The sequence below is a fragment of the Phodopus roborovskii genome, unplaced genomic scaffold, assembly GCF_943737965.1.
Source record: "Phodopus roborovskii unplaced genomic scaffold, PHOROB, whole genome shotgun sequence".
Taxonomy (NCBI): Eukaryota; Metazoa; Chordata; class Mammalia; order Rodentia; family Cricetidae; genus Phodopus; species Phodopus roborovskii.
The window spans coordinates 1234977-1261828 of NW_026126422.1; the positions used below are offsets into that span (position 1 = coordinate 1234977).

At 40.6% G+C, this 26852-nt stretch overlaps 1 protein-coding gene across 4 annotated transcripts in view; it reads left to right on the forward strand.

Annotated features, from left to right (window-relative positions):
- Positions 1 to 1141: 1141 nt before the first annotated feature.
- The window catches only part of Rap1gds1 (Rap1 GTPase-GDP dissociation stimulator 1), a 107249-nt gene continuing 81538 nt past the window's right edge, over positions 1142 to 26852 (forward strand). For 2 of the 4 annotated variants that reach the window (XM_051185399.1, XM_051185401.1), the window contains exons 1-2: positions 1142 to 1334; positions 23062 to 23169. In XM_051185399.1, the coding sequence (XP_051041356.1) occupies positions 1331 to 1334; positions 23062 to 23169 (112 nt within the window). In that variant the 5' untranslated portion in view covers positions 1142 to 1330. The remainder of the gene's footprint in view (positions 1335 to 23061; positions 23170 to 26852) is intronic. The other 2 variants (XM_051185398.1, XM_051185400.1) reach the window with 2 other exon arrangements.

The window sequence follows — 26852 nt, forward strand, 5'->3', positions numbered from 1 at the left end:
GTCTTCAGTCCTACAGAATTTCAGTAATTTCCTTGTTCGAATCCCGTTTGAAGTGATTTATTACAACAGCCCTAGGGAACTTCTGCGAGATGATTTTTGAGGCAAATAGAATTCTTTTTCTTCAAGAAAGGCGTGCTTAACTTCTACAGCAGTCGATGCTTGAGCTGCTATGAATTGATCACACCTGTCTTGAATTTATGTTGCGTTTTTATTTCAGAAAAATCACATAAACTCCCAGGACCTAATACATCCAAAGGCTCTTCGGAGCATTGCAGGTAATATTAGAGGCTTGTCTGTGAGAGTCACAGACAACCCCTTCTGAGGAAAGAGACCCGGGGTTCAGCTATCTTCTTCCTGCAGATCTCAGTCTGGGTCTTAATGACTCCACAGGGGTAGGAGAGACAAGTGCAGGTCTCCCACCGCCCCCTCCATGCAGAGCGCCCAGCCCGGTCCAAGCCTCACGCGCATGCCCGCTGGCGAGGGTGCAGGCGACGGGAGCACCTCGGTCACTGCCCCCGGACGGCTCATCCTGCCCCGAGTTACCCCGGCCCGCCGATGACTTGTAATTTTCCTGACTTCTCATCTTTCCTCCTGGGCTCAGCTCAGCACGAGAGCGGCGGGCACACCCCGGAGAAGCCGTCCGGACGGCTGCCCCGTTAAAGCGCTCTGGGCGTGCACGCCCGCCCGGGGAAGGCCGTGACCTTGCGGCCGGCGTCCGCTTGCCCCGCTTTGCCGCCAGCCTTGCAGGACAGCCTGGCGCGTCCGGGGGACACGGCCGCGGTCATCCGCGCTGCCCCGGGCTCCTCCGCCCCGCACGTGCCCGACTGGGACGTCCAGTCCGCTGCACTGTCCTGCACGCTCAGAGCTGGCCCTCTTCCCTGGGGAAGGAGATGGCGGGAAACGGACTCTGTCCCCGATAGCCTGGCCTCCGCCCTTGAGGGGACAGCAGTCAGGCTGCCCGGCTCGGGCCCGCGGACACACGCCCCCCAGCGAGCTCAGGCTCGCCGGCCGCGGGCGGGAGGCGAAGCTGGCCTCACTGAGCATGCTCGGCGGGGAGGGCGGGGCGCCCGGCCGCCCGCCCGCCCGCCCGCTCACAGCCGCGCCCGCCCGCCCGGCCGCCCCGCCCCGCCCCGCCCCCCGCCGCTCGTCCCCGCCGCGGCCGCGCCGCCCGCAGCCGCCGCAGCCGCTGCTCCTCCCCGGCGGCCGCCCCCCGCGGGTCCCTCCCTGGCTGCGGGAGACGCGGAGGTAGAGGGAGGACGCCGCCGCCCGCACCCGCGCCCGCACCCTTCGCCTCGCCCTGCCCCGCCGGTCCTCACTCTGTGGGAGGACCATGGGTAAGTGCTCCCGGCCGTCATCGCCTGACATTTTTGTTTCCCCCCTCTCGGCGTGCTGCAGGCTGCCAAGGCATTTTTCCTCGTGCAAAGTTGCCGGCTCTTCTCCCCCCCCAACCCCCCCCCACCCGATGCCGCCGTCCCCGGGGAGCGCGGGCGCACGCGGGGAGCCGGGCCGGCGGGGTCGCGCGCGGGGTGGGGTCGGGCACCGGCTCCGCGCCGCGCCTCCCCTCCTCCACGCCTGCTGCTGCCGGGCGCCGGGCCGCGCGGGGCGTCCCCGGGGCTGGGAGGCCGCCGTGCTGCCGCTGCTGCAGCTGCTGCAGGCTCGGTCCCACCGCCTGCCCGACCACTTGGCGGAACTTCCTCCCCGTGGGCGCCGCCTCTCCCCAGCCTGCCTGCAGCCGGCGCCGGCGCGGGGAGAGCCGGCAAGTTGTCCGCGAGGGCGACTTGCAGCCCAGCGCGGGAGGGGACAGACAGCCGCCCGGGCGGAGGGGAGGACCCTGGGCCACGCGAGGCTGGCGGGAGCAGCGAGCTGTTGAATTAGTGTTGGGTGACCAGGGTGTGCGCGGCCGGCCCCGGTGCTCGAGCGGGTTTCTGGATTTCCGTCTTCTGGCCACGGTAGCAGGAAACTAACACATTGACACATTGTACCACATCACGGGATTCCCCCTGCCTAAATCGGCGTTAATAATGAGGCTCGTTCCATTGCATTTAGTTAATCCCAAGAGACTGCATGTTTCGAAGCAAATGTTTGATAAAACGCTGTATGTCTGAACCCGAAATTTTCATCAGATCCTGCTCACCTGTGTAGAATTCAAAACACCGGATAATTCTGCCCTGTAATTAAAGAGCGAAAAGTTTCCTTTGATCGTTAACAACTCAGTACACGTTCCCCTGTTTGCGTCCACTCTCTTCTATCTTAATTTCCTCCTTTAAAAACTGGCTTCCTTGGCGTCCCTCTACACGGACTTCCCCGGACTCCTGTGCAAGTTATTTATGAGTCTTTCCACCTGTCAGGACCGTGCTGGATGCTTGTTCGGGGTTAGGCCCTGGCAATTCTGAATCCTCAAGGAAGTACCTGAATCTAGAAATGATGTACGAGCGTTTCCAGGAAGAGCAAATGCCTGGAGCTTTGAGTCAGACCTTTCAGTCAGGGTTCAGTAGGAAGAAGACAGTTGGAGGGGAAGGTGGTGATTTGAATGAAAAGAAAAAAATCCAGAAATTTTTGTTTACTTGTTTTCTTCTAATTGAATACTACTGATATTTGAAACAGATTTCTGTAAAATCAGGGTTATCCCATGTGTATGTCCCTTTCTTTGTGAATAGAATTAGTAATGAATACTAATCCAGATTATAGATTAAAACCTGCCTGTTCAAAGGGTTTGAGTTACAGGTACAGGTTTAGTATAGAAAAAAAGTCCCGCCCCCCCAAGCTTAGTTAAAACTCATTTTAACTAAGCGCCCAACATTGTCAATCAGTATTCAAAGTTAGTTGTAAACTAGGGAATAAAATGCCCAACACAGTTTAATTATTTAATAATCTTGCAAATCTTGAATGGTGTTGCTTGGTTAAAATTAAGAACACGAGAAGCCAAATAGAAACCTGTCTTATTTTGAAGCTCCTCAAAAACTTTTCTGCCTCCTCTTAGCTCTTAGGGTACCTTGTAAGAATGTCATTTATTTATTTGCCCGTACATAGTCACTAGTGGGGTTATTTGTATCTTTTGTACGTTTATTTCTGAATTTAAGGAGATGAATTTTATGTCTTAGTTTTTGTTTTCTCTTCTAGTACTTTTCAAATAGTAGGTGTTGAGTAAAATTTGGTCAAATTCTTGTTGTTGTGTTGTTTGTTTTTGTTTTTTGAGACAGGGTTTCTCTGCATTGTTTTGGAGGTTGTCCTGGAACTAGCTCTGTAGACCAGGCTGGCCTTGAATTCACAGAGGCCTGCCTCTGCCTCCTGAGTGCTGGGACTAAAGGTGTGCGCCACCAATGCTTGCCTGGCTTGTCAAATTATTAATACTGCCATTTACTTCCAGCTCTTGAACTCTAAAGCATAGGCCCTGGAAAAAATTCATGGTTTGGTAGACAGGGAGGTGTAGATGACATTGGAGTAGAAAAGTCTAGTTGTGAGATTTTTCATATATATGGTTTCATTGGGCATGGGTTAAGCTGTTTCCTTCTATAATGTTATTTCCAGTGGTTAAGATATTTTTGTATGATCAGAAGGTATATAAAATAATAAAACATTGAAACCTTGGAAGATAATTTTCTACCTGAACCATTGAAGTTGTAACAACTTCTAAGATGTACTAATTAGTGATAGGGAAATTACTTTTTACTCTGTCTTTTAAAGAAATAAATAAGGTGCATCTATTTTAAAGATAGTCTGTCTTGTTTTTGTGCTCCTGGGGATTGAACCAGGGCCTTGAGCATGTTTGAGCCCCAAGTGGAACCCCTAAAGATTATTTTTATGGCAATGACATTTCTCCAGAAGAAAAAAAAAGAAGTTTTCTATATAGCCTTGCAGACAGCTGTTATTTTATGTGTATATGTTAGTTATTATAATCCAGTATTTAAAATCAATCTAATGAGTTGTACTGTGGGGAGGAGGAAATTGAGTAAGACAGCCATACTTCAGGTTTCTTTCAATCTTAGGACCTATCTGACCCACAAGTAACTGTATAGTAAATGTCTAAGTAGCAGATGTAATGGCATGAGTCTATAACCCCACCACATTGGGGGAAAGGCTGAGGTAGAAGAATGAAGAGGACAGATGAGTTTGAAGCCAGCCTGGACTGCCTAGCTGGATTAAAAGGAAAAGTTAGCCTGTGTCTCAAACAGCAACGTAAGATTTTTTTTTTTTTTTTTTTTTAACATAAAGAACTCTGCAGAAATACAAAGTATCTTTTCAAGTATTACAAAGGTGTTGGGGATGGAGAGAGGTTTTAGAGAACTGTTGCATGGACTCAAGGTTGGTTAGTTACTCTTCTAAAAGGGAGAAAAGAGACTGTTGACTATGGAGAGGGGGATGACAAAAGTGGAAATAGGGAATTTTGAAGAAGTTTCTAGGGTATGACTAAAAAGCCCCATTTAGCTAGAGAAAAATTACAGAAGTGCAGTTAGCAAGTAGTGGTAGATGTTACATGCTAGGCCGAAGAGGTTGGACTGTTGAGGGAACCATTCAATGTATTCATGTAGTAGAATTGTTGCTGCTCTCTTACTTGGCGATAATGGTAATTTCACAATAATGTCACACACTTCTTTGACATTCATTCCCTTTTCTTATGTCTCTATGTCTTAGAATAGAACTTTTTTTTTTTTTTTCTTTTGTAGTATCTGTCATTGGAAATTTTGGTTTAATGTTAATTTTGGAGAGAGCAAACTCATTCAAACCAGAGCAGTACAAAGTTTATGTTGATTACAAAATTTTATGATACTTGAAATTTAAGTATGAAATGTATCCAGTATCTCAGATGTTTTACATTCATTCCTATCTATGTTTTCTTTAGTTTTCAGGTAACAATCTCTCTTTAACAAAGACACTTAAGTGTTTGAACCAGTTTGTTAGCTTTGTCTAAATAAGTTGCCTACAGAGCTCGTTTTAATGAGGGCTGAGATAGGGCCTGTATTCAAACTGCAGAGGAATAGAATTCTTTCACTGCATGTATTTATACATATTGGTGCTTGAAGAATTCCTGCAATTAAGTCAGGGCTGAGGAGGCTGGTGATAATGGGAATGGTTAAGTTGGACTACTAGCTATGACTAGCAGTATATGCAAATTCCAGAGTTCCTCTTGTGTTCCCCTCCCCCATTTTCCCAGAATAATTTTAGATACCTCTTGGTACATACACACAGATACACACTCACACACTCTCTCTACAACTTTGTATCTACCAAATTATGAAAAATTAATTGAAACTCATTTGAGTTCAATATATAATTAGGAGTTATTTTTAGTGATTATTGAATTCCTAATGTGTTTATATCGTATACTCACCATATAGAAGTAATAGTTTCATGGACACAATAATAAAATATAGTGAAATAGGAAGGATGGTTTGCATAATATATACCTATTTTAATATGCATCACCTAAGTGTCTATTGATTAATTTTCAATCATGATGTAATAACTTAAATTTTCTAGAAATTAGTAAACATGTCACATGGTCAGTACAGGAATCTTCAGGATACCATTGAGGTAGTAATTGCCACCAGTTGATGTCAGTTTTCATGCTATACTTTATACAGTTTAAAATTTAATCTTTTTAACAGTTAAATAATTGGGTGACCCTCCATATTTGTTTTTGTTTTTTCTGATTCAAAGGAATAATTTATCCAAGAGGATAGAACATTCTAAACATTGTGGTTTCAAAGTAGTAGTTTTCAAATTTTAGCTTGCGTAAGAATCATCTGCGGAGCTTGTTGGAGAAAGAACTGGAGCAGCGCATGGCTCTAATTCAGTAGGTTTGGTTAAGACACTCAGGTGATGCTGTATTGGGAACAGCACCACCACGTAGCAGGGCTGGCAGACTTTTTCTGTAAAGGGCCATATGGTAAGTATTTTAGACTCTGAGGCCAGGAGGCAAAGTGAAGGGTACTAAACATAAAAGATAGATAATATGATGAAAGGGAACAACTGCAGAACTTTGGGTTGAATTAAAAACACAGTAGCATACACAGTTTGTGTAGTGTAAATGACAAGATTGAATCGTTTCGAAGGGTTACATTACTCTTGATTATGGTTCTAACTTAGCATACTGTCAAAATTGATTGTAGACTTTCACCCATTAGTGAATCTCAAAGCAATTTTATGTTTTCTTGAAATGTTTTGTTTTACATAGGTATTGCCAGATACATAGTTTCTTTCTTATTTTGGATGTGTTGAGGGTTAAACACAGGGTTCTGTGCATTACATATGTTCTTCATTAAGGTATTTCTTATATGTGATGCATTTTGAGAATTCTTCCCTGTTCTCTTGATACTTCCCAATTCGCATGCAGATTAACTACTTCCAGTTGAAAACTCTGTGGGAGCTCCTGGTGAGTTTGGGAAAAGCTGCAACTGTGGTTTGAGCTTGGAAAAATATACCTAGTACTTTTGGTATAATGTGGAGGCCTGGGTTAACGGCCGACAACACAGGACTGCACAAAACAGATCAGCTGATACTTCTGATTTGAGCAGTGTTGTCCAGGTGGCTTCCCTGTAACATACATTCCTCATCTGAGTTTTACATTGACTTGGAGATGGAATGTATTAAAAAACATCTGCAGGGAAGTCTAATTTTCAAAGATATGGGTTGGATGATTGTTTTTCTGTCTTTCTTTGCTTGCTATTTGTATGTAGTGAGCATTTTTTTTCCCCCAGAGCATCTCATGTGTCCTGTGTTTTGCTTTTTGTTCTTTTGTTTGTTTGTTTTTAATTAACTATGTAACTCTACAAATATTAATTCACTAGACCTTGTGGTAAGGCAAGTTGAGAGTTTTCAGTTTCTTCTTAGAGACGGACAGAACTGACTTTGAGGTCGTTAAATCTGTACATGCAAATTAAGTTCCCTCATTGTGGTATAGTCAAATGATACACTGATGGATTAAATGTTTTTCTCTCTAAAAATCTGTTAGTGAAGAACAGTAAGCTTCAAAGAGTGTATGCTTTAAAACAAAGTCTCTAAGTTCGATAAACTAGCCTCTTTGTTTTCTTCGTATATTTTTGCTGCCTAGTTGTAAAACATTTTAGTAAAGTCCACTTCAGATTATACAGGATTAGCATTTTCTTAGCTTTGAAAATACCCTTCCATATCCTTGCTCTGTGTAAAAGCTTTAGTCAACTAAATCCTTAAGTAGTTTGGGACTGACTTCTTGGAAAACAAAACCAACAACAACAAGAACAAAAAAAAAAAAAAAAAAAAAAAAACCCAAAAAACAAAACAAAACAAAACCAAAAAAACCCTGCAACTGAAGGGAAAATTCCCCCAGATCTTTTGGTTTAGTTTTCAGTTGCACGTTGCTGCTATTCCCAGTTGCCTGTTAATATTTGAAGCACTTGCCGCCATGCCCTGCTGTTTTTAGTGGAGGCTGATGATCAAACTTAGGTCTTCAGTTCTGTAAATGAAGCACTTTGCCAGCTGAGCTGGTTCCTGTTGCTTTGACTTTTCCCGGAGAGGTACAAAGGAACATCTCATCACCCTAGATGGATATCTAGGCTCGATCAGAGGCCAACTGGGTCAGACCAGTGAGTTTGTTGGGCTTGCAGATTGAAGGCTTACTCACAGGAGCATGCATGATTCCTCCCCTGTCCCTGATGCCTGCATCACTGCCAAGTTCACCCTGTCATGATGGCTACACATGAGAGTGGCATCATAGAGTCCTGATTTCAGATAACCCTCTAATTCCCTAGACTCTTGGCATCTCCCTAGATCGAGTGCAGTTGGGGGTGGGGTAGTGAATCTCAGGTGAGGTTCTGACCCTGGCTTCCACTCCCTAGGGAGTCCTTTACTAGTGCCACAGACCTGGCTATCACGGGGTAGTTACCATAGCTAATTACCATAGCTACCAGGGCCAAAGCCCAGGATGGACTCCTGTTATGTGTATTGGAAAAAGCTGCCGTAAAGCACCTCCCCAGACCCTAAAAGGGTATTTATTCTTCAGTAAGCTTTTTGAGATTTGGCTGTTGCAGTCAAATGTAATTAACTCACCATGGGTAAGTAATTTTTCTTGCCTAAATAAGAAATGTGCCACTTGGAAACTTAACTTGGTTTGCATTCTGATTCTAATGGAGAAATTTTGCTGTGACAAGATGTTTTGTTATCATCATTTCTTTGGTGATTGCTGTCCTGTGAGTTGGAAATGTTATGAATGCTTAGTCTGGTGGTATTGGTGTATACTCTGTTTCTCTTTTATAACTCATAATAATAACATGATTTTGTATCTACTCAGTGACAAAATAATCCACATAACACTACATTTTCTTAAAAGCATAATATTTGAAGGTAAGATGATCCTCAGGTTACTGTGATTATATTGGTTTGCTGAAAGATAATTCTCTTGTAAGTAGAAAATACAGTAAGTTAATAAATCAAGTCTGACTTACCTACAGACTACGATGGTAACCCAGTAAACTATAAAGTACCTCCTGTGTATTTTAGGTTCATGATACGGAGATAAGTATTGTACTAATGTTCAGTGGTATGGGAACAGTTCAAAATTCAAAGTATGATTCATCCCCAATATGTATGGCTTTTATACCAGCATAATGTTATAAAGCATAAATTGAGGTCTGTCTATAAGCTTCTTGATTTGACATGCTGGTCAAAATGAAATGTTGACCTCTTAAGTTGTCCAAAAATGTGGCTTCATTGGACTTGTATTCCTACCTGACAAAACTGATTAGTATTGAGTGGAGAATCCTTAATTAAGGCTGACACACAGGTGTGCCATGAAATGAATTCATTTAAGGAATTGAATTCATGTAAAACTCTGAACTTTCCAACTTATTTTATACCTGCAAAGTTGACTCTTTATTCAAAGTTGACTCATGAAGGTATATTAATTCATAGTATGTGGGATTTCTATTATTGCCTCTAAATTACAAAGGATTTGGTTGCATTAAAATGGAGTATAGTTGAACTTACCACATTTTGAAACTTAATACATTTAAAATTGAGAAGCTATGAAAATCAAATCATACAACTAGTCAATAGCATATCTACCTGTAGTATATAGTTATAACCCATAGCTAAGCTGAATTTTCAATTGACCAGAATGAAATAAGAACTCAGGGAAAGAAAGGTTGAATTATTCTCAGCCTTTTCATAAACTGCAGTATCGAGGTTGAAGAGAAGCTCACTATTTAAGTGTACTTGCGCTCTTGGAGAAAACACAGTTTGGTTCCTAGCACATGTCATGTACTGGTTCATTAGGGGATCCAGTGACCTCTTATGAGTGTCAGGTATGCATATGGTACATATGTTCATCTAGGCAAAACATTATACACATAGAATAAATCCTAAACAAAATAAAAAAGTGACATCTGTAGTATATAGCTTGACCTGTTACTTGAATTCTTTGTATACTTACTTTATCTATACCCTAAAGATATAGAATAGGAACCAAAGAATGCATTACAAATGAAAATTGGAAGTTAGGGGAGCTTATTTCAGAACCACTGTTATGAATATGTAGCGGGAGGTGGGACCTTTAGCAGGTGAGGGATAAATACACCATCAGGCAGGACTTAACGTGGAAAGTTTACTGGGGGAAAGTAAGGGAAGGAAAGAGAGGAGAGACAGAGAGGGCTGCCTCTTCAGAAACAGCAGAGAGAGGAGAGTCAGAGCTTGTCACTTTAAGGGACTTTTGTACCTGAGTACAGAGCCAGGGAGTACTGCCTGACATGTGTGCATGTCCCCAAGGGGCGGGGCCAGGTTTGCATTTGCCTGGATGGCAGAAGCCACTATGACACATTGTATTACAGGGACCTCCAAGCTCAGGCACCGAATGAGAACTTCATTATTTCAGACCGAGGGCTGCCATATTCTGCCTTTATTTTTGGCCTTTGAGCATTAGCTTTGTTTTCTAGGGGAAATAATGGGATTATCAGAGTGTAATAGGGCTATTAGATTTTTCTAAGGGGTATTATTTTATTATGTCTTACAAAGATTGCTCTAATATTTAAGACTTACAATTATTACCAATAAGAGAACTATAAAATGATAATATAGTTGTTACTTTGTAGTTTTTAAGGTACAGAAAAAGACTTAAATTATTTAAAGTAATCTCAAGTTAACTAGTAAGTTCTCTATATTTGTGCTGGGATTTTCTAACAGATGAACGAAGCAGAATTCATTGTACTTTCACACTCTGTTGCTATGAAAGCTATGAGGAATGCACGCTGTCTTAGATGTTTTGAAAATAAAAAACTTTGTCAGGTTTAAGAAAGCTATTTGCTGTAAACCCTTAAAAATATTCTTGTTTCAAAGTTCATTAAGTAGTTGGTGCTGATTATTATAAACAAAGCAGAACATTGGTGAATATATGCCTCGTAGAAATGTGAATGACAGCTGACTTTTAGAAAATTGGAAGATAGGTTTGGTTTAACATGTAATCAGAACAAATATAACATTTCATATGAGCTGATGAGTTTCCTTTTACCTGCAAAAATTCATTTTTGGGAAGGTTATGATGTTAAGCTGTGAGAGAGAATTGACACCTGTCCATTAAGACAGGCTTTTGGCTTTCACATGGTTTGTACAAGCACTGTCAAGTCAAGACAAATTACCATAGTAGGAGTTAATAGAAAGTGCAAAACAGGTAGGGCAGACAGTTATTTTCCACTTTTGGAAAAGCTTAAACTCCAGCTGTAGATAAAGAATAATGCAAAGAAACACATAATAGAAACAGCTAAGGCCATAACCTTGAATCCTCAGAGAAAACAGATTCTAAGAATTGAAATGATGTTAGATTTCAGCACCCAACGCACTTTTTCTGGCATGTCCACGTGTTTATTGCTTGTAATGATCCAGACCTTTTTCCTAGAATTGATTTCTTTATGAGTTAACACACCTATAGAGAGCTAAATATATACCTATTAGACATCCTTTTTAGTGCTATGTCAGAAACTGTCCCCTGCCGTATTTTGTTTTGTTTTGTTTTTAATTACAAATTCAGACATGTAGACAGTCGTTACCTAGTACAATTTGAGGATTCATTCTTGAGGAACTTCCATCTACATAAAGCAGCCTACACAAAGTCCTTGTGTTTGCACAGGTGTGGTCTGATCAGAGTTTCAATTATCTGTGCAAAGTGCTAACTGCCTGGACAGAAGAAGGGCCAGAACTTTGACTCATCCCAACATTGATACATATTACAGCCAAGTTATTCAGCTTCTGTATTCAACTCGGTTAGCAATACTTATTTTATGGGAAAGTTGCAGGTATTTTATAAGAGATTATGTGAACGTTAATAATCTATATCCAAAGCTGAAAATATAATAACGTTTGGAAAACTTAATCTTGTATTCAGAACTTAAACCAACAAAGAGGGTCTAGCTTATTGTACTTATATAACCATACAATAAACATTGTTATTATAGCAGGTTATATTTTTTTCAAAGAAGGCCACAATAAATTCTTGCCTCACATAATTGTCTATAATTGCTATCTCCTTTGAGAGTTAGGCTGTATTTCTCCTGTAGAATCTGAATATACCTATGACTTGTTTTTGATCAGTTGAATGCAGAATTGGCCAGGAGTGATACTGTGTGACTTTCTTGTCCCAGTCATAAAAGTCAGTGCTGCTTGTACGTTACAACACTGGGCTGTCTGTCTGCATCCCTGAGAAATCTGTGTCCCTCAAGGCTGCTATGTAGTGGGAAGTGAATGAAGCCTTGTGTACACGTGTTAACGTAAGGACTTAGGCAAGCAGTCCTAGTGCATGCTGGCCAGTCATCAGACCTGTGAGTGAATGAAGCATTGCATGGTCGAGACGAGGGTCCAGATTCAGCCACTGGGGCACTTCAGAGTCACCCCAAGTCTCTAAGACTCAACATAGAAAGTGGAGAAGATAAGCAATCCAGTGTGTGGGTGCATATTCCTAGCTCACAGCATCTGGCACGTAATATAATGGCTCTTGTTTCATATTTGTTGAATGATGGTAAGTGGAGCATTTCCTTAGTAATGTAAGAAACAGATTGATATGAAAATTCACCATACAAGTAAACAAATGCTTCTGTTTCTCTATAGTTTCATATGTGGATAACTTGATACAGAATTTTGCCTGCAAGCCGTGGTAACTGTATGGCAGAGTATTTTTTTAATTAAGTAGTAATGCCATCTTCCAAAACAACAACAACAAAAAAATGATAGGCTGTCAACAAGTGATTAATAATAATCATTTTAACATTTGGGTTGCTTATATTTTGAAGTCGTGTATTTGTACTGTGTATATGGACACAGAATGCTTCTGGAAGGATTCATGACAAGTGTTAACACAAGTAGCTTCTGGGAATAAATGAGTATGTAAAGGTAATGCTTACTAAAATAAATAATTTCTGTATTATGAGAAACGGGGAGAGCTATGTTATGTTCATCTTTGTGTCCTTATTATTGAGTGACATTTAGTGATGAGAGGGCATCTAGTTCATATTGGAATAAATAGAAGTTTGATGTTATCTTCTTAATTTTTGACTGCCTTATATGTAATGTTTAGTCGTTCTTCACATAGCTCCTCAATCCTCAAGAGGGCCATTTATAGGTTTGTATCTGTCTATGTCCAATCAGGAAACAAACCACAGAGTATTTGTTAGATCCTGTAGAGGGAAACACGAAACCTATATATCTATATATAGCTTATTGCTCAGGGCGTTTTTTTTAAATGTTTTATGTAATGTTTGCATGTATTTGGGTGATTGCATGTATGTCTGTGTACCACTTGTGTGCTTGGTACCCATGTAGGTCAAGGGTGTTAGATCTCCTGGGACCTGGAGTTACAGGTGGTTGTTGGTCACCACGTGGGTGCTGGGATTGGACCAGAGTCCACTGGATGAGCAGCCAGTGCTCTAACCACTAACTCTCCAGCCCCTGCTCAGAGCATGCTAATGCTTGCTCCTCAAGCCCAAATCTTAGTCAGGTGATGAGATTGATTAAGAACGTGGTACTATCTACACATCCAAGGGTGAACTGCAGAAGCAGACCTTAACCCTAAGACACCAGAAGCATGTAGGGAGCCAGCCGGTACACATGCACATACACTCTTATCTGCCACATAATTCTTCCCTTGCGAAGGAGGAGGCATCTCTGTGTATTACCTTAAAAAGGCTAGGGGAAATTATCTCTTCCATACAGTAAATTTTTTAGGTAGGGTGTGTGTGTGTGTGTGTGTGTGTGTGTGTGTGTGTGTGTGTGTGTGTTGCATATATATGTATATGCTTATGGAGGAGTGAACAACCTCTAGTATTACCTCATCAACATGGCCTAACTCCTTTGAGACATGTAACGCCAATTCTAATAGGTCTGCACTCTGATCTTCAAGCAAGCTTTATTTGTTAGATTGTAAACAAAATATCACCACAGACAAAGGGTTTCCCATTGGTCTGGAGTTCACCAATTAGGCCAGACTGGATAGCCAGCAATCCTGAGATCCTACTGGCTCTGCCTCTTAGCTCTAGAAATACAAGTAAAAACAGCTCAACATTTATGTGTGATTCTGAGGACTGAACCCAGGTTCTCACATTATGAGGTAAACTTGGCCAACTGAGCTATCTCTCCAGCTCAGTACACAGTAAATTAAATAGAATATTTACTGTTAAATTATTGAGCAGTGACAGCCTAGGAAACTCTAAAGGATAAGATAGACCCAAGAAAGGGAAGCCAAGGGAGGAGAAAGCAGATTTTCACTGAAGTATGAAGTGTCATTATTCTAACCTTTCTTTCTGGTGGTGAGGTCAAACCCAGAGCCCTGCATATACTAAACTTGGATATGCTACCACTAAGCCACAGTCCCAGTTGTTGGCCTTCTGAGCAAGTAAGTTCTCTGGATTTATGCAGGCCAAAGCTGATTCATGGTCCCCTGACCTCTAAGGACAACTCGGAAGAAAAGAGAGTAGGGGACAGTGCGCATACAGAGAATTGCAAAAGAAGGTGAGGAAATGTGCAAGCCAGTGCTAGATGCCGCCGGCGTTAGAGAAGCCATCTATAGGATCTGCAGCACTTGTGGGGTTGACTGAGACAGGGCCAGTGTCCGAATGTAAAGGAGTGCAGAGAGAGACTCCTCTCTGAAAGGATGGATAGGTGAGCTGGTGAAGGCTCTACTGCAGAAGGGCAAGAGCTACAGGGGGAAGGGAGTGTGTGGGGGAAGCGGTGACTTCCAGGCCTTTGACATCCCCCCTCCCCCATTGAACTTCAGGTTTCCATGCCCCTGTCTCTCTCTAACCCGAGCCCTCTCCTCTGTCCTACCTCTCTCTAGCTGGGTGTTTACAGGTAGGCTGTATGGTGAACTTGTGTATGATGTGCAGATAAGTTAGTTGATGCCTGACTTAATCTATTTTTTCAGATTTTATTCTTTCGTTTTAGACATGGGATGTGTTAGTGTTTTAATCAGTCATGTCTTCTGTTTCCATTGTAAACTTAAGTTTGTCCGAATCTGTTCTGTGGTTTTCCTCTGCTGTCAGACACATCCTAGAATCTGGGGCAGAACTTAAGAGATAGGATATGGTTTACGCTTGAATCTTAAGTGCCAGGAATCAACAATGCATTATAAGCAGGTACTTGTGTTGATGCTGAAGGAGTTGATGCTCGCAGCCTCAGTTTAAGCCTAAACCTGTGGACTAACTTGAGGAGCTAAGTGGGATGTAAGAGTTAAGAAAAAAATAAAATGGAGCCTTAGATGGGAAACACGGGATAAGAGAGTAAACTGCGGAGACATTATTCTGGAGGAATCCTTGTGAAAGAGTGCCGGTATTGTCAAGTCTCGGGTAGTCTCGCAGGCATCATAGGTATACAGAACTGTAACAGGGAGGATATGTCTCAAGGGGTTATTTTTGTGTTTATACAACTCTGTTGTGAAGGCTAACTTGACTTTGTAGAAGGGTGAAAGTATATCCATCCCTCATTTGATATCCTCATGTAGAGGTGATTTCAGCAATTCGCAACAATTTGGTGATGGCAGTTTACGTTTCACCAATACTGCTCCAGTGTGGTTTTGCCTTTCTTTTAAAGACTTTAACATGCTATCACACTTGGTAACTTATTTAATTGATTTTTCTTCCTTGTGTATTGGCCACTCTTTGATATGGAACTACTCTTTCCATTTAGGAGCCTGTGGTGAATACATTACCCCAAATATTTTTTTCGTTCAGTTCTTAGAGAATTAAGCCTGGATCTTACTGTGACTAAGTACAAACGATAATGTATTAATTTGTAGTTTCTATCATGTATGTTAAAAACCATTTTTGACCGTGTAAAATAGGAAATAGTTCTTGAACTCTTTTGGCATATGTGAAATAAAATTTGACTGTGCCCTGCTCTTGGGCATTAAGGGTTAGTGTTGAAATCGTGAGATTGGCTGGCTGTCCTGGCTCTCAACTTAAACTTGACAGCAGCATTTCTCGTAACTGAAATCGACTCTTCATTCCATTTCAGAATGAATGAGCCCGGGGTTGTAGCTCAGTGTTGGAGCATTTGCTTCAGGAAGATTGAACTTAAAACCCTCAGCTGCAATCTGACCGGGGTTGGGGGGGTGGGGGGTTGGGGGGGTTGGGAGTGGGTGGAAAAGTTTTGTATCAGCTTTTTAAGTAACATGAGTGATAAGTCATTACTTTTGTCATAATAAAAATATTTCTTAGTCAAGGCAGTTTACATCATAATTTGTAATAAGATATAAGTACAGGAAATGGAAAAATTAATGTTAGGTTGTCGGGATCTGTTACATTTTCACTCAGGAGAGCAATGTGAAAATGTTTGAATTTCCCATCTAATAATAATATGCTATATTGAGTATAAACATTTTATTGAGTTTTATATATGCAAAAGTGTAAGACTAAGGAAAAAGAAAACCACTAATTTGGAACTGTATGAATTTCTACAAAAATAATTTTCTGAATCCATTTACTAACTTAGAAAGTTATTTACAGTTTGGAATTCAGCCACTTTTTAGAACTCGACTAAATTCTAGTGGTCTTACTTTAAGTTTTAGCTTTGTCTGCAGTGGAAGAGGTAAGTGATGGGCGATGTGCAATCACAGTTGGTTTGTAGGATGAAGAGCTCCACCCTGTAGATAAGTAACAGATTGATTAGCTACTTTTCCCATCACTGGCATCAGATACCTGATGAGAACAGCTTAAGAAAAGAAGGTTTAATGTGAGCACAGTTTGAGGGCACAGCCCATCATTGCAGGGAAGTCAGGTGACAGGGACTGGAGACAGCTGGTCACATGGCACCTGCAGTAGAAGGCAGCTCATACTCCCTCCACCGCCATCTTTTCTGTGCTGTTTTTTTGAGACAAGGTCTCTCTCTGTAGCTCTGACTGGCCTGGGACTCTATGTAGACCAGGCTGGCCCAGAGCTCACAGGCTGATGTCTGACTGGCATTTCTCCCCACCCCATAGGATAGTACTGTTTTTGAGTCTTCTCTCTTCTGTTAAGCATTACTGGAAATGTACTAGGCATATCCTTGTGACCAGTTGATTTTAAGTCCTGTCAAGTTGACAATAAAGATTATCCGTTTGAGTGGATACGTGATGAGTAGACACAGGGTTTCAGTGTTATTGCTGCTTGTAGACCGTACTGGGAGCAAACTCATACATAAGAACTCAGGCATACTATATGCTAGAGCTATACATAAACCAAAAATAAGAGTATGTAATTTATGAAGTTTAACCTCATTAAGTGAAATAGCTTATTAACTTCGTTTTCTTCAAACATTATAACATTTCTACCTCTTAAATGCTAAATTGTCCTCTAAGTGCTACATATAAACTTTGCATTGTAATTTTTGTTAAGATAAATCTTTCCCACATTGTGAATATTTGCATGTGTACTTAAGGGGCATATTTACATTTATATTTCTGTATAATAACCATGCTTCTGTGGGATAGTGTCAAGAGAACTAATTTAAGGAAAAGGGCTCACTTATATTACCTTCTCTAATATTCAAGCTTTTTCTGTGACTCTGTAATTGCTCTGAAAATAATAGTAAATTAATTGCATTTTAAATACTGCTTCTGAGTTCATTGTGTGTGTGTGTTTGTGTGTGTTTAAACATGTATCTGTAGTAGACATAGCAATTAGAAACGATTTTTTTTTTTTTTTTTTACTTGTTTGGCTTGCCAAGAACTAAGTTCGTGCTTTGTTGTTTGTTTACCCACCTCTCCCATCCTCAGACTCCTGAGAGGTTGCAGTGCTATTAGGAACGCGTACTGACTGGTTTTATGTCAGCTTGACATAAGATAGCATCATCAGAGAGGAGGGAGCCTCAATTGACCAAATGCCTTCAAAAGATCAGGCTGCAGGCAAGCTTGTGGGCCATTTTCTTATTTAGTGATTAAAGGGGGAGGGCCTATCCTGTTAGGGCTGGCACCATCCCTGAGCAGGTGATCCTGGGTTCTCTTAAGAAGGCAGGCTGAGCAAGCCATGGGGAGCAAGCCAGTAAGCAGCATCCTCCATAGCCTCTGGGTCAGCTCCCGCTTCCAGGTTCCTGCCCTGCTTCCTTGGTGATGAGCTGTGATACGGAAGTGAAAGCAGAATAAACCCTTTTCTCCCCTCTTGCCTTTTGGTCATGGTGTTTCATCACAGCAATAGAAACCCTAACAGAGCACAAGGAGACATTTTCTGCATTAAACTTATAAAACAGTTAATTTAGTAGACCATTGAAATGATTGTTGGGACTATTTTCTCACTTGTTAAAAACATCAGGAAAAAAAGCATGACTTCCTGATGTAATTGTATGCATAGACGATTTAGGAAGCTTAAAACACAAACCACTTACTAATAATAGGATTGGCATGGTGGCTGAATATGGGATCTTTTTTTTATGGGATCATTTTGCACAGTAGCTTGTTTTTTACTCTAGACAGGTTTACTCATAGAAATGGGAACACTGCACAATTGTCATTAATGATAGCAGTTTTAAAATTTGTTGGAAGAATGAGAGATACCTCTGTGTTGTAGAGGGCACACCTGGCATGCAGGAGGCCCAGGGTTTGATTTCCACCTCTGCAGAGAAGGAAACAATATGGCTAGAATATGTCAAAGGATCTCAATTAAAGTAGTCAGTTTTACTAAGAGACCAAAAGCCAGATCTGGATAAAATCAGAAAAGTTCACCCTGTAGAAAGACAGGCTTCCTAACTAACAGATGAGTGTTCCTAAAACAGAACTATAGAGTTCATGTGTTCTAATCATAGGCCCCGGGGGATTTTAATTCATTTGCTTGTTTGTACATTCAGTCCTTCAGTCATTCGCTGTGGAATGCATGCTTGTCATGAGAAGTGGATTTTAAAAATCTAAGAAAGCTGAAAAATGAGCAGGCATGCCAGATACCACAAGATGGGGCAGAGTCAGTGTAGTTTATCAAGATTATTAGAAACAAGAGACTTCAGAAATAGTTGTGTATGCAACAGACAACTGGTTATTTAATTAAGGATAAAATGTTAAAACTGTCAACATGTAAGAAAAGAATAAACATCTATCTTAGGACATATGAAAAATGAATTTTATTGCATTAAAGACCTAAGTGAAGGGGCTGATGAAACAAATGGCTTAGCAGATAAGAGCTCTGGCTGCTCTTCTAGAGGATCTGGGTTCGATTCCCAGCACCTACATGGTGGCTCACAGACTTCTATATCTCTTGTCCCAGGGAATCTGATGACCTCTTCTGGCCTCTATGAGCACTGAGTACACATGGTGTTCACAGACAGACACACATTCAGACATACACTCATACATACAAGATAAAACAATGAAAAAGAGACCTAAGTTAAAACTGAAAGCTTCGCAGTATGAAAAGATGATCAAGGTACTTGATCAGTGTCTAAGGCTCCGACCCAGGGCCTGCATTTTTTGAAAATAATATTTTAAGTAAAATCACAGGCACTGTGCTTCAGGAGTTTGAAGCCAGCCTGGCCTATGTAAGAAATCCCAGGCCAGCCAGTGTCTTAGTCGGACCCTGTAGTTGTTTTTAAACATCACATAGCTTTTAAAGGGGAGCTACTCTAAAGCTTACCCAGTTCTGAAGTCAGTGCATCTCCATAAATGTCTGTACTGTTAGAATGGACATTCTGAAGCAGTTAAACTTCTCTTACTGTTATTTACTTTGACTACCAGGTATGTGTTTTCTTTTCATAATATAAACCAAGTAATGCATCGCCTTACATGAAAGAGATATTTTGCTATTAATACTTTTTCAGGCTGGGATATCAGTGTTGGAGCATTTACCTACTATGTTTAAGGCCTTTGGTTTGATTTCTACCTCTGCAAAAGCAAAATATTTAAAAGATTACCTTTTTTTTTTTTTTAAACTGAAGGGGATTACCCATTTTTTTCAAATTCTAATATTTATCATCAGTGGGAAGTTGAGAAATTCTCACTGCAATGACTTCATAGTGTTAAGTTGTCAGTAAATGAAAATATGGAAATGGGATTTACAGGAACAGTACTTTGTATGGTAAGGATTCACCTCTGAGATCTATTATCATAGTGTATATGAAGGAGTCTAAAAATACTGCCCTCTGTTTCCTACTCAGATTTAGAACCTCTAGAGACATGTGCCATGGAGTCATGCAGAATTTACAATTGATGAAAGTTATTGACTCCTGCTGTCACATGAAATTGTTAATAACTGCACTGCTGGATTTTATATTTCCTAAATTTGTGCTGGTGCAGGTGGCCAACCAAAGGTTTGGAGAGGTAAAATTGTTACCTTCTCCGAAAGATTAAAACCACAAAAGGAATAAACGTGGTGGTGGCACAGGCTGTTAGTGCTAGCACTTGGGAGGCAGAGGCAGAGGCAGGCAGATCTCTTGAGTTCTATGCCAGCCTGGTCTACAGAGTGAGCTCCAGGACAGCCAAGGCTGTTAATACAGAGAAACCATGTCTTGAAAAACCAAACAAAGTAACGAACAAACAAAGCAGACCAGGAAAGAGGCTGAAGTCTGCATATCCACTCCTCCAGCTAGCTAACTAGCTATTGGACCGGAGTCCTGGCTGTATTGCTGAAGCTTGTGTCTCCACCGGAGTCCTGGCTGTATTGCTGAAGCCTGTGTCTCCACCGGAGTCCTGGCTGTATTGCTGAAGCTTGTGTCTCCACCGGAGTCCTGGCTGTATTGCTGAAGCTTGTGTCTCCACCGCCCGGCCTCCTGTGCCCTTTTTGTCTTAGCCTCCGGTTAGCTGGGCCTATAAATGCACAGCACCATCCCTGACCCTTCTCGGTATATTAATCTCATCAATTATCCCTGTCCAGGGAATGAAGGTGGTGAAGGTAGCTGCCAAGTAAGGCAGAGAGGGCCGGAGGTGTCACTGTGATAGATAATGCTCCATTAGGGAGCTGGAGGCCAGTAAGAAAAAAGTTGTTACACTAATTGTTTTATTTTCCAGTGCATGCTTTTAAAATTGAGAGAAAATTCACATGTCTGATGTACATATTTTAAATTATTGTTAGGTGAGTTTTGATAAGTGTGTTCATGTAATCACTAATACCATGATATGAAACATTTTAACACTTGTTTTATAGGTGGACCACAGTAAGATTTCTTTAAGTATTGATCTTTATTTAAAATGTTGAAATCTAGCATAGCTTCAGCTGCCTCTAGATCAGTGGTTCTCAACTTTCCTAATGCCGTGACTTTTTTAATACAGTTCCTTAACATCATTCCTCCCTTATTGCTAGACTTTCCATTAAACTTACCGTGTACAAAACTTGGTTAAAATGCATGCTGTTGAGATGAAGTGATAGAAGACTTGTATAGGCCTTGGGTTGGATCACACCTCCCCCCCCTCTCTCTCTCTCACTCACACACACACACACACACACACACACACACACACACACACAGGAGAGAGGGGGGGAGGGAGGAAGGGAGGGAGAAAGAAGAGAGATCTGTCTATTTAGAAGTAAGATCTTACGAGGGATTCCACAATTTTCAGTTCTGTGTTGACTTTTGCTGGAAATGGTACAGTTGCTTAGTATTCAAGAGTTAAAAATGACTGTTGATGTTTCAGTGATTGTATTAGCATTAAATCTTTACTAACATATTACAAAAGCCTTAAAAGAGCTTTAAGAATGTTCATGATGGAGTACTATTGCACCTTATGCATTCCTGGAGCGTTTGGAGGTCAGAAGAGGGATTTGAATCTCTTGGGACTGGAGTTACAGACGGTTGTGATCAGCTCTGTGGGTGCTGGGAATCAAACCTGGTCCTTGGAAACTGCTGTGCCATCTCTCCTGTCCTAGGGCATTATTTCTCTTTCTTTCTTTTTTTCTTTATTTTTGTTTTTGGTTTGTTTTTGTTGTTGTTTTTCTGGTTTTTCAAGGCAGGGTTTTCTCTGTGTAGCTTTGGAGCCTGTCCTGGAACTAGAACAGGCTGGCCTCGAACTCACAATTACAAAGAGCCTCCTGCCTCTGCCTTCCTAGTTCTGGGATTAAAGGTGTGCACCACCACTCCCTGGCTGGAAAAATATTCTTTAAAGCAACCATTAAGGATACATTTTAAAAGTTCTACAGTAGGAAATGAACTGTGTGAAAGACACATTTGTCATGCTGTGAAGTGTGGTGGTTGTGAAGAGGAACACTAGATCAGCTGCGGATTGTTGGAAGTACTTGCCATTCTCTGGGGAACCTGTCTCCTCTTTTTTATTTTTTAAATTAGAAAGAACGGACTGTGTCTTTAATGCATTTTATTTTTCCCCCCACTGATGAATAGTTTGTCGCTTAAAGGAGAATAAAAACCTAGCTATACTTATTGTTGGTGATAAAACTAGAGTTTTTCAAGATAAAATTAAAAATATGGAAAACTTAAATCATATTTGTTACATTGATAGCTTCCCAATACTTATTATGCTTTCTTAAAAATGAGATTGGTGATGGTATAATAAATTTAATAATTGAAATAGCTTAGTGAGATATGTCAGCACTTGGAGATAAACAATTCAGTGACTAATGTTTTTTAAGTGACTAATGCAGAAATATAAAAAAGATTTAATGTGCAAGAGACTAACAGATTTTACTGTAATAGTTGGAAATGATCAAGGGCATTGGTTCTGATTTCACATGGCAGCTGACTGTTGAAGAAATACTTCTTGGCTATATTATCACAGCATAGCCACAGTTATCTGAGAGGGCTGTAAAATAATACCCTTTTCAACTGCCTGTGGAAGGCATGGCTGTATTTCCGCATCTACAGTCATAAGAACACGTTATAAAAGACTGAGTATAAACAATACAATGATTCCGCCATCTTCTGCTGAGCCACACATTAAGGCACTTGTAGTTTTTGTTCAGCAGGAAATCAGTGCTTGGCACCAAACCTGACAACTTGAATTCAGTCCCTGGGAGACCTGTAGGGTAGAAGGAGAAAACATACTCTTTGTCACAAAGGGGCCTGGCATGAGCATACTTGTACATACATCCGTACACACAAACACACACACACACACACACACACACACACACAGAGAGAGAGTTAATAAATAAATGCAATATAAAGAATAGAATAGTATGAAACTATAATTAGCAAAACTGTGCTTTCATGACTATCTGGTTTCTTCAGTAAGGCATTAGAATATTGGAAAAGAGTCATTGATAATCTGTGATATTTGTGATGTTTTAATTATATATGGAGTAACTAGTTAAATGGACAGTTACTTTTAAACTTGGCGGTAGCTTATTACATACAGAGTCCAGGGCCATTTGGAATGTACATGTAGGCGAATTCTGTCGTGCACAATGGTTCTCAGTGTGTGGTTCATGACCCCCTTGGGAGGTGTTGAGCAACACTTTCATAGGGATCATGTATAGATATTTTCATTATGATTCATTATATACCAAAACGTCAGCTATGGAGTAACAATGAAAATAATTTTATGGTTGGGGAGGGTCACTGCAGCATGAGGAACTTTATGTAAAAGGGTCAAAACATTGGTAAGGTTGAGAACCACTGGTCTAGTGGGAACTTTTGTATACGGGTAGCTACTGGTTTTCCATGTGATGGTTAGAATATTGAAGTTTCTGATTTCTTGTCTGTGAACAGATAATCTCAGTGACACCTTAAAGAAACTGAAGATCACAGCTGCTGACAGGACAGAAGATTGTTTAGAAGGATGCTTGGATTGTCTGCTTCAAGCCTTGGCTCAAAATAGTAAGTTTCATTGTTTATTCAAATTCCAGACTGAAAAGGATCAAAGCAACATTGTTTAGAAATTGGTATATAGCTAGGCACATAACATGTAGTCACATATTTTTAATTCTTTTCAATCTTGTTCTTGAATGCTGAAATTGTTTCCAATGTTCTATCCACCTACCCACCCTCCACCAAAAACTACTCAAAAACCCAACTGATAGTCAAAGAACAGAGAAATTGATTGGTGATAATGGCATTTGTGCCAGCTCTAGAGAGGAGCCATTATAGCTTTCCCCCTCAACACCTACATCTGTGCTTTCATAACCAAGCAAAAGACAAAAGACTAAACAATTTATGTGTAAGGAGGAGACAGGAGAAACCAAAGGGGGTTTAAAATACTTAACAGTGTTTTTCTTAGTACTTCGCTTTTAGCTTTTAAAAGAAAAGAATTTTATTTTAAGGTGATATATTTATCCCTAGATTAAATGGGGAAGAACTATCAGCGGTCACACAAATTTCTCAAAACCTCAGGCCACGCTTGGTGTTCAGTAAATAATTCCAAAGAGAGAAATCACATAATTGTTCATTGACTATCACTTTGTATTATTGCATTTGATAGAACATGTTTCTATTCACTAATTTTGTGTTATCATAGTGAGTGGATATGTAAATGATCTTCAGTTATTTCCATAATCCTACTTGGGTGAACTGTATTGGTATTTGATTATGCTATTTTCCTGGTGGACTAATTAATTATGCAGTCCTGTCCAGGAATTCTGGGAAGAGTATGTTGTCATGGTTTTAAAATCCACTCAGAGATGGGTGTATTCCTTTAGTTTTTATTAAACTGCCAATAAAATACAAAATAATTGATTACAGCGCTCTTTATGAAACAGAGCACATTTTAAAGCTAACCTTTATTTACGTTTCTTGTCACTGTGACAAGAATACCTCGAAGGAAGAAAGATCTCTTTTGGCTCGTGATTTCAGCCCATCATGGCAGGTCATGGTAGGATGGAGTCGTTAGCAACCAGGAAGCAGAGAAAGGAAGGGATTGGGTGCCTTTAAAGGAAAACCATTCATAAGCAGTCTTCTTTAGCTAGTACTGATTCCAGAAGTTTCCACCATCTCCCCAAATAGCACTCACTGCCAGCTGGTGGCCAGGCTTCAACATATGAGGCTGTCATGGCATTTCAGATTCACGCCATAACATAGCCTTTAAAATTGAGTGTTGTCTCAGTAACCTTTCCTTTTGAGATTGTAGCTCTGTCTAGCTATTTAATACAGAGATGACAGATGAGTCAAGACAAAAAATTCAGTGAGAACATTTGTATAATACTCAAGATGGTAAAGGAAAAAGAAAAAAAAAAAATGTCTAATCCTATGATGCCCATCACAGTAGGAACATGGCTGTTCATGCTTAGTAAAATGCAATAAAACTTGAAATGGACTTGTTTTTCAGTAGCCTGCCAGGTGATGACTTACGTAGCTCACAGCTATACAACATTCCCATGGCCATAGGAAGCTTTTTGAATAGCACTGGTCTGGAAACTAGAAGAACACAGTGACCTGGTTTTACAGGTGCTTATGTCGGCAGTTTTATACAGTAGCATACTTCTCTTAAGCAGACTGAGGATCAGCATAAATAGGCTCCCTTCATTTTCCATTGTCAGTCCATTTTTCCCCTCCGTTTATTTGTATGTGTGGGTGTTTTTTTAAAGGAAACCATTAGCTTTAGAAACTGACTGACTGACATAAAGGTTGTTTTCTTGGTAAAACGTAGAAAGTTGTCTTTCTCTGGAAAGTGTGGAAGGACAGAGTTGAGGAAGGAAAGTGACAGAGGGAAGCAAAGATTAAATCCCTTCAAATGACAGATTGAAGAAGCATCGCCTGGTGTGATTGTTGTACTAAATTCAGAACCTACATGTAGGCTTGCTGAACTTTATTGAAAATGGTCTTAGGATTGTGTAAAACAGAATCTCGAGGTCATAAACCAACAAAATATGAACTAAAGGCTTCCCAGGAAGATAATGAAAAAGTGTTTCATTGGCAGTCTGAGATAAAGTTTGTAAATGTTCTCATTTTTATAAGACTACTAAAAGAATTTGACAGGAAGCCGTTCTTGCATTTGTTCAATATTGACCCAGAAAGTCATTGGAAAGCTTATTACCAAAGAAAATATAATTTTGAGGTACCTACACTGTGACTTTGGCATATTTGAACTGTATCTTATAAATGATTACAATCTGAAATTAGAATTTTAAAATATTTTTAAAATAAGTTTTTTAATTGTTTTTTGAAATTAAAATATAGTTACATCATTTCTCCCTTTCCATTTTCTTCTTCCAACTCCTCCCATGTCCCCCTTTACTCTCTCAAGTTCATTCCTAAATATACAGATAAAACATGCTTTGTCTGCATAGTGTTACCTGTTTGTATATGATTTCAGGACTGATGACTTGGTGTTGGCTAATCAGTTTGGAGGCTCTGCCCTGGGGAATACCGTTTCTCCTGCTCTCAGCATTCCCTAGTTGCCTGTGTTCTTTGTCTGTGTTTAAGGTCCTGTATGATTTCCCTTTTCCACGTTGTCGTGTCTGTTGGTGTTGTCCTTGTTCAGGTCTTGTTTAGGCAGCATGTTGTTGAGCCATCATGGGTGTAGTTTCTCTGGCATTTCTAGGAGATGCAATCTCACAGCAAACCCCTGCTTCTTTGAAGAAGCTCTTAGAGTCTTTCTGGCTCCTCTTCTATGTTCCCTGAGCCTTAGGGACAGGAGCTGTGTAGATCAGTCAGTTGGGGCTAGGCATTTTAATTGGTTGTGGTTTTCTGTAATGATGTCCATCTACTGCAAAGAGAGGTTTCTCTTTTGAGAACTGCATTTACCTGTGAGTGTAAGGAGAAATGTTTAGAATTCAGTTAGGCATTAACATTGGTTTAGAAAAGTGGTGGTTGTAGGTTCTTTAGATTCATGACTTCCCAGACCCATGAAGTTGGTTAAGTTTCCAATACAAGGTGTGATTTCCCAGTTGCTCAGAAGGCCTTAAGTCTAATTAGAGAGCTGTTGGTCACTGCCAAGACATGAGTGTCACTGTGGCATCCTTTGGGTCATCATGCTGTGTTGGCCATTGTTGTAGTTCATAGACATCATAGCAAGGTAGGACTGTTGGTAGCATCCATCCCTTGGAAGCATGCTTGCACCTTCTGGTAACATGAAAGCTAGTCCTTAGTGAAGAAGCTTTCAGGTTAGATAAGGTTCAGATCCTCTGGGTTCTATGTCCAAAGAACATGGTGTCTTCTGCAGTAAAGACTTAGCTTCAACCTCTAGGAGGCAGCAAGGACAACATTCTGTGATGTTTCGGGATCTATTGAACATCTGTGACAAACAGCTGACAAGGGGGCTTTCCATTCCTCGTATTGGGGGTCTGACAGTCTATGGATTTTGGGATAGAGAATAAGTATTAGCACCCCGGGTGGGAAATTTTTATTTAATTATATATGTGTACATGTAGACTTATATGTACAAATGTAATGTTGTAAGTAAATGATAGTCTGATTTCTTATGACCTTTTCAGACACCCTTTCTGTTATTTTTACTCTTTCCTCTTGCTTCTTTTGTGTTACACTAGGTAGTAGTGGCTGTCCTGGAACTTACAGAGATCTGCCTACCTCTGACTCCTGAGTGCTCAAGTGCTAGGATTAAAGGC